At 35.3% G+C, this 8109-nt stretch overlaps 1 protein-coding gene across 1 annotated transcript in view; it reads right to left on the bottom strand.

Annotated features, from left to right (window-relative positions):
* Positions 1-2874: 2874 nt before the first annotated feature.
* Positions 2875-8109, bottom strand: part of PPA1 (inorganic pyrophosphatase 1) — a 38397-nt gene continuing 33162 nt past the window's right edge. Inside the window, exons 9-11 of the mRNA XM_086381583.1 lie at positions 5003-5072; positions 3955-3997; positions 2875-3217 (exon numbers count right to left, since the gene is read on the bottom strand). Of these exons, the coding sequence (XP_086237709.1) occupies positions 3186-3217; positions 3955-3997; positions 5003-5072 (145 nt within the window). The 3' untranslated portion in view covers positions 2875-3185. The remainder of the gene's footprint in view (positions 3218-3954; positions 3998-5002; positions 5073-8109) is intronic.

Genomic DNA, 8109 nt, shown 5'->3' with positions numbered 1-8109 from the left:
ATAAAAGACACAAACTTCCAGACCAAATCCCAAACAGGATAAAGCAGTAACATAGCAGTAATTAGCTTAAATCTAAATGGTCTAACTGTATCAATTAAAAGACAAAGATTGGATAAAAATGCAACTCAACTATATGTTACTTATAAGAAACTCACTTCAAATTGAACATATATAGGTTGAAAGTAAAAGAATTGAAAAAGATATAACATGCAAACAGCCAAAAACAAGGAGTGACTATGTCAGTGTCTGATAAAGTAGATTATGGAGCAAAGAAAATTACTACAGACAAAGAGGAACATTACACAATAACAGAAGGATTAACCCACCAGCAAGACAAAGACCCTAAATGTGTACACACCAAACAGCAGAGCCTCAAAATACATGAAAAAGCTGATCAAGCTGAAAGGTAAAACAGACAAATCCATAGTTGTAATTGAAGACTTCAGTACCTCCCTTTCAACAATTGATAAAACTAGAAGAAAACCAGCAAGGATACAGAAGATCTGAAAAATACTACCAATCAACAGGATTTAGTTAAATAGAATATTCCACTCAACACCAAATTAAAAAAAAATTTTTTTAAAGCAACTATGGAACATTCCCCAAGACAGACCACATCCTGGGCCATAAAACCACCTCAGCAAATTAAAGAGAATTGAAATCATATGAACTGTTTTCTGAGCATAATGGAAGCAAACTAGAAATCACTGATATAAACACATTAGGAGTCTAAACACGCGGCTAACACTGATCTGCGGGTTTCATGCAATGCCTATCAAAAGCCCAGTAAGGTTTCTTCCCTAGGCATAGACAATAGACATAGTCCAGTGTATTTTATAATTTATTTGAAAAGGCACACACCCTGGACTAAAGAATAAAGTGGAAGGAAGTTCTCTATTTGGTAGTAAGACTTAGCATATAGCTAGAGTAACCAAGGGAGCATGGTTCTGACAGGTAAGACTCATAGATCAGTGGAACAGACTGAGCACCCAGAATCGACCCACACAAATACACTCAACTGATATTTGACAGAAGCACAAAACCAGTACACTGAGGGAAGAATAACATTTCAACAAATGGGGCTGGAGCAGTTGGACATCTGTAGCAAGAATTAAAGAGCCTTGCCCTAAACCTCATACCTTATACAAAAAAAAAACTCAAAAGGGATCATAGACTTAAATGTAAAGCTATAAAACATTTGGAGACATTCTTTGGGATCCAGGTAAAGAATTCTTAAACTTGATACCAAGAGCATAATTCATTAAAAGAAAATTTGATACAGAAGACTTTATCAAATTTAAAAATCTGTTCTGTAAAAGCCCATGTAAAGAGAATAAAAAGTCACAGAATGGGAGAAAATGTTTACAACTACGTATCTGACAAAGGACTTTCAACAGTTAATGATGGGAAAAAAAAAATCTAATCAGAAAATGCATAAAAGGTAGGAACAAATATTTAACCAAAGAAGATGGCAAATAGACACAGGAAAAGATGTTTTACATAACTAGCAATTAGAGAAATGCAAATGAAAAGCACAACAAGATATCATTGCACATCTAACAGAACGGCTAAAATAAAAAAATAGTGACAAACCAAACGCTGGCAAGGACGCAGAGAAACGGAATCTCTCATACATTGCTATAGGAAGTGTAGAATAGTGTAGCCACTCAAGAAAACAGTTTGGCAGCATTTTATAAAACCAAATCTATGCATCTATGAGATGACTTAGCAATTACAGTGAAAAGTTATATATTGACACAAAAATATGTACATGAATATTTGCAGCAGCTTTATTTTTTATATTTATTTACTTGGCTGTACTGGGTCTTAGTTGTGGCATGCGAACTCCCGAGCTTCAGCATGTGGGATCTAGTTCCTTAACCAGTGAACAAACCTGGGCCCCCTGCACTGGGAGTGTGGAGTCTTAGGCACTGGACCACCAGGTAAGTCCTTGCAGCTTTAATAGTCAGAAACTGGAATGAGCTTAGATGTCCTTCACAGGTTAAACAGTTTACACATACATACATACATCCGGGGGAGAGGGTGTGCATCTCACGCTAGGCCACACCCATATCTGCAGGTCTCCAAGGTGAACAGCCTCTGGCATACATAACATACTACTCAGCAATAAAAAGGAATGAATAAAAAGAATGAACTACAGATACATGTGATCAGAGGTGGGTGTGGTTATAAAAAGATAAAACCAGGGGTCTTTGTGATATTAGAAGTGTTAAGTATCTAGTAGGATACAGGAGCCTACACAGGTTATTATACAGAAAAACACACCATACAGCTGAGTACAAGTAAAACTGGGAAATGTGAGGAAGATGGGTAGACTATCAGGGCCATATCCTGGTTGTATTATATTGTAGTTTTACAAACTTACCTTTGGGGGGAAAGGTATAGAGAAAGTCTCTCTGTATTATTTAACAACTGCATGTGATTTTACAATGATCTCAAAAAATTTTTCAATTAAAACAATCTGAATGCTTAATAATGCCTTTACACAAATTGCATCTCTTTTACAAACAAGGGAGCTGGAGTTGGGTGTTTGGTACCTGACCTGAGATTACAGAGCTAAGCAGGTAGATCATGTAGCATTAAAAACTCAGGTCTGCAGAGCTCCACAGTCCACAAATTTAATCACAGAACTATTCTGACTGATGGCTCACAATGAGACGACAGGAATTAGGTAAGAGCAGAGTATCAAGAACTACTGTAAATACAAGGGATTTCATTTTCAGGTGCCTAAAAATGTCAGTTTTTAGTAAAACTGAATTGTAAGATCAGTCATAGAAAGCAAATACCAAACAGCACCCAAGCCTGCTCGGTAGTGTTAGACTTCAGATTAAAATAAAAATGTCATAAACCAAGTTGAAACAAAATAATTTTTATTTCCTAACCATAGCAAACATATACATCCAATATGTACTTATCTTGCATACTCTGTCACAGATGACTTCCAAACTACAACCGCCTTGATATTTAAGCAGGAACTAAATGTTACCTTAGTTGACATGATAAATGCTCTTAGATAGATAATGTATGAATACACTGGATTGGTGACAGCAGAATCTGACTGATTAGTTCTATAAATTTAAAGCTTGGAAAAGCTACTATCACATCTAACACTTTCCGACAAGTAGGATGCAGCAATTATCAGCTTGTATTCCAGAGAAATTTCCTTAGTTTTTCTGGTGATGGAACCACTTATCCACTGTAGTCAGGAAAAAGAAAAACAAATTAGAATCCCTGTTAAGAATCAAAATTACACCCAATATATAACAGTGAATAATATACTTGCTTTAATATATCCTGCTATGGATTCCATTAAAACAAATCTACATACATGCATAACTTCACTAAATTACCAAAACAGGTAATTTATCAGTGTTTTGTTTTGGGCTTCCTTAGGAAGGAAGGAAGGAAATGGCAGGTGGAGAAGGAAATGGCAACCCACTCCAGTATTCTTGCTTGGGAAATCCCATGGACAGAGGAGCCTGGTGGGCTATAGTCCATGGGGTCGCAGAGTCAGACACGACTGAGCAACTAAACATCCTTACTCTTGATGCCTATAGATAGGCAATTCTCACCAGAAGAACCTTACAGAGAATCCTAATATCTAAAGATGGAAAGAACTGTTTTCTGGGTGAATCAGCCTGTGGCCAGACTGGGGTGCAGAGCCCAGCCTGCTCCAGCCTCCACAAGGCATCTACCAGGAACTCAGAGAACAGTGGGTCATGATTTGGAAACTGCGGTCACAGGGGATGGCACTAAAGGTGGTACGCACAGCCATCTTTTCCCACCTGTGCCTCAAAACACAGAATGCTGCTTCTCCCCACTCTCCTCTCTCTGTATGTATGTGGTATGTAAGATGTATCTATGGATATACATGTAATTTTCCCACATATATGCATAACTTTTAATGTAATTTTACCAGAATATAGATCTTACCATCTGTTGGTATTGTGCAGGCAGATTCACATGGTGGCGGTAACTAAAATACAATATTAAAATGTATTAGTCTAATTCCGGAAAAAGAATAAGCTAAAAAAGTATATTGACAGAAAGATTAAAAGGAATGTTAACAGAAGACAACTATCTCAAATTTTAAGTTCTAAAAATAATTTACACCAGATGGGAACAATGCAAAGCTTGCTCTACTGCTAAGAAATGTTAACAAATTCAAAACCTCTTGGCTTTTAATGACACACAGGAGAATAATTAATAAAAATGTTTTTTTGAAATAATTGAAAAACATGTATATATAGACTTTATATATACATACATATATATAAAATGTAGGCAGAATGTTCTTATTGAAAAGTAATGGTCGTTAACCAATGGCTTTCCCCTTTTAATTTATCTCAACTTTGTAAAAATTTATATACAAATAAAAATAAATCTAAATGTACTGGCTTCATCATTAAATTGTCTTTTTCCCTTGTACTGTACAAGTCAGTAAAGTCAGACCTCATTTTCTTTTGTTTTTCTCGTCTAACATTACAAATGAGAATAATTTTAGACAAGCTTCAGTCTTTAAGTTAATCAAAATCAGATTATTTCTTTGATGGATGATTTATTACCTCACCTGAAAGTCTCTCTAGGACTACAAACCACTCTTGCAATGATACCTGAAATCTGATGACTTTCTCCATCTTTGCTATGACCAAACCACATAAGTTCCCATTGGTACTCTTATGAAAAATGGCTTATGATAAGCACCCAGGCCCTTCGGTTATTTAGAACATTCTAGAGTCACTCTGAGTCTTACAGACTGTCCTAGCTTGCTATCTGCCCAGGTTAGGGTTGACTAGGATTCTCCTCAGGTTTCCCTCAGTCCAATGTCTACTTGAGTTTATGGTTTGTAATTTCAAGACCTCACACCGTAACAGACGTACAGGACACCCTCAAATATTTATTGAACCTACTTTCCCTCCCCATTCAACACCGTACTTTTTGGCCGCCGAGTTTGTTTTTTTCCCAGGAAACCTTTACTTACAGCATCCACAATGGCTTTGGCAGCATCAGGATCACACTGGAAGGGGCTCTCAGACACTGTAGTGTTCATGCTGTTACACAAAGGGAAAGCGTCACACTTAACAAAAACTTCTCTTATTAAAACTCATGTTAAAAATGACAAGTTGAAGCTGGTAGATCAGGTGAGATTCAAGTTTGGCATTGAAAGATTCCTCACCTATATTAAACATTCTGATTATTTATTTTGGCAAGATACAGCTATTCTTAAGGTAGATTTTACTCAAATACTTTAACAAGTTCAGATTTTAAAATCTGTGATTGAGTGCTTTGTAATTATTTGAAAGAGCTAAGAAATGCAAATTAAAATGAGAAGCCTATCTTTCCTAATTAGATAAAATGAAAAAAAAAAAAACACAAAAATCTGGTTTCTGTCGGTGCTGACACCTGGCAGGAGCAACACCTGGTTCAATATTCCTGAAAAATAATCTGGTAAAATATGTCCACAACAAAATTTTTTTAAAAAATTTTAAAACACCAAAAAAAAAAAAAAAGTGTCCAAAACCTTTTAAAAAGCACATACACTTTGATAGACAAATTCCATCTCTCCAAACTCAGAGATTTAAATAATTATGTACAAAGATGTTCAACATACATGATTTCACTATTGATAAGATTGAAAAGCTGGAAGTAACCAAAATGTCCAACAACAGAGATGATTAAAAATGATTTATCCATCAGACAGAACAATATACAGATGGAATATTTATATTATATATTTAATGACATAACAAATGCTTGTAGTGTTAACTTTTCTAAACCACAAAACAAAATGTATATATTATATATGTGCATTTGTTTAGTCGCTCTGTCTTACTCTTTAGGACCCCATGGACTATAGCCCACCAAGCTCCTCTGTCCATGGGATTATCCCAGCAAGAATACTGGAGTGGGCTGCCATTTCCTACTCCAGGGGCTATTCCCAACCCAGGAATCGAACCTACACCTCCTGTGTCTCCTGCATTAGCAGGTGGATGGGTTCTTTACCACTGTGCCATCTGGGAAGCCCATATATTATACATACAATATGATTATTTTTGAAAATATACTTAAAAAGGACTGTAAAAAGAGAAACCTCTACATGTTACTAAGAGTGTCTATGGAAAAACTGAGATTAAAGTGATTTTTTAAAAACTTTTTTTGGTTAACTATGATTCAAAATTTCCTTCATATTGAATTATTGTATACTATTAAGTGGTTATAATCAAAAATATTCTATGAAAAAGAAAAAATATTCAGCCACCTGTTACTTAACATGTGCTAAAGCCATTTCCACAGAAATAATAGGATACCACAAAATAGAGACGATATTAAAAGCAAAGTCTCATGATTGTACATTTTCATACAAAGGTGTGTGTGTGCTCAGTTTTTCTTATGTTTGTGGAGAGACAGATGTTTTTATTTTACAAGACATTATCCCGACTTACAGAAGATTCCTGAGAATTTCCTATAGTTCTTTTCTCCCTCCAGAAAAGAAATTTATAATATAAACAGATGCTGGGGTGTGTATGTATATCTTACCTTGCATAAATGGGATCACACTATGATAAGTAAACTGCTATGGACTTTGCTTTTCTCATTTAATATATTTTGGACATCATTCCATATCAACATCTAGAGAATAATGTGCCATATACTATTCTGTTCTATGAATTGTTTAATCATTACAATTTGGTTGTTTCTAACTTTTTTGATACTATAAATGACACTGCAGTGAACATCCTTGTACCTGCATCTTGCAGGACTGTATCTATAGGATACATTCCTAGTAGTAGTGCTTCAAAGAAATAGAAGAATTTAAAATTTTGAGATTAATGGCTGATTTACATGTTATACACCAGAAACCAACACAGCATTGTAAAGCAATTATCCTCCAAAAAAAAAAAACCAAAACCCTAGGGACTGACTACTGTCAAACTGCCCTCACAAAGGCTATCCCCATTCATACTCTCACAACTACATATAAATGTTGCCACTCCAGGCTATCATTTAATTTTTTAAAATTTTATTTTTATTATTATTTTTTTTTTACTTTACAATATTGTATTGGTTTTGCCATACATCAACATGCATCCGCCACGGGTGTAATTTTTTTTTTTTAACTTTGCAGATCTACTGAAGGATAATACTATCTTTCTGAGCTGCATTTTAAATTATAAAGTGAGGCTGCACATCTTCTTATATGTAAACTTACTTTCTCTTTTTCTCTCCCTCTATTAGTATTCTTTCTTTTATCAATTTGAGTAAGTTATTTATAAATTAAGAAATTTAGTCCTTTGTCAGGTGTTAAGAAAAAACTGGGAAGAACTGCCTCCTGATACATAAAAAAATCATAAGTAAATCTTTCTTTTCTGGATTTTGAGTCTGTCTTCTGTTTAGAAAGGTCTTCCCTACTACTAAGCTAATGAATTAAATTCACCTAGTCTTTTTCTAGAATTTTCTCACATTACAGTTTATCTGTCTGGAATTAAACACTGACATAAGACAAGAGTTGCAAACTCATGCTGGCAGCCAGTGCCAATTAACATGTGGGTATAAAGTAGCTGGGGTTAAGAACACTGGTTGGCGCTGGGCTACTTGTACAGGAGTACCTGCCTAGTGACAGCACCTTTCAGCAATGAAAAGCAGCCACAGCATGAGGGTGGTTGCCAGTGTGCATACCTGGAGGAAGAAAGGAACGTAAAGGGCAAGATAGAGATCTAGCCTTATTTTCTCCTTAAATAGGCAGTTGGTGCAAACCTCACCACCACTACCCTTGTTTTTTCCAGGATTTCTGTCACTACTCTGACATGCAGTTTTTTTCCCTAGATGAAACTGAATGTTATTCATGAATATATGATACCTTTATATTTAACATCTTTTATATTTCTGTATAGAGTTTTAAAGTTTTCTTCTTCTGGGTCCTTCAGATTTCTTATTTATACTTTTTTTTCTTAAATACTATTCTACATGGGATCTTTTCCTCCAAAGCTAGCAATGTGCATATATACTCATTTTGTAATCCTCCACCTTATAGAATTCTTTTTCCTAGGGCTTTCTGTGTACACAGTCATATCATCTGCAACAACTTGC

Source organism: Bos grunniens, chromosome 28 (genome assembly GCF_055505025.1).
Source record: "Bos grunniens cultivar Pamir isolate PY7600 chromosome 28, Bosgru_T2T1.0, whole genome shotgun sequence".
Classification (NCBI taxonomy): Eukaryota; Metazoa; Chordata; class Mammalia; order Artiodactyla; family Bovidae; genus Bos; species Bos grunniens.
Note: the sequence above shows the minus strand (reverse complement) of the source record. Positions and strands in the feature narration are given on the sequence as shown.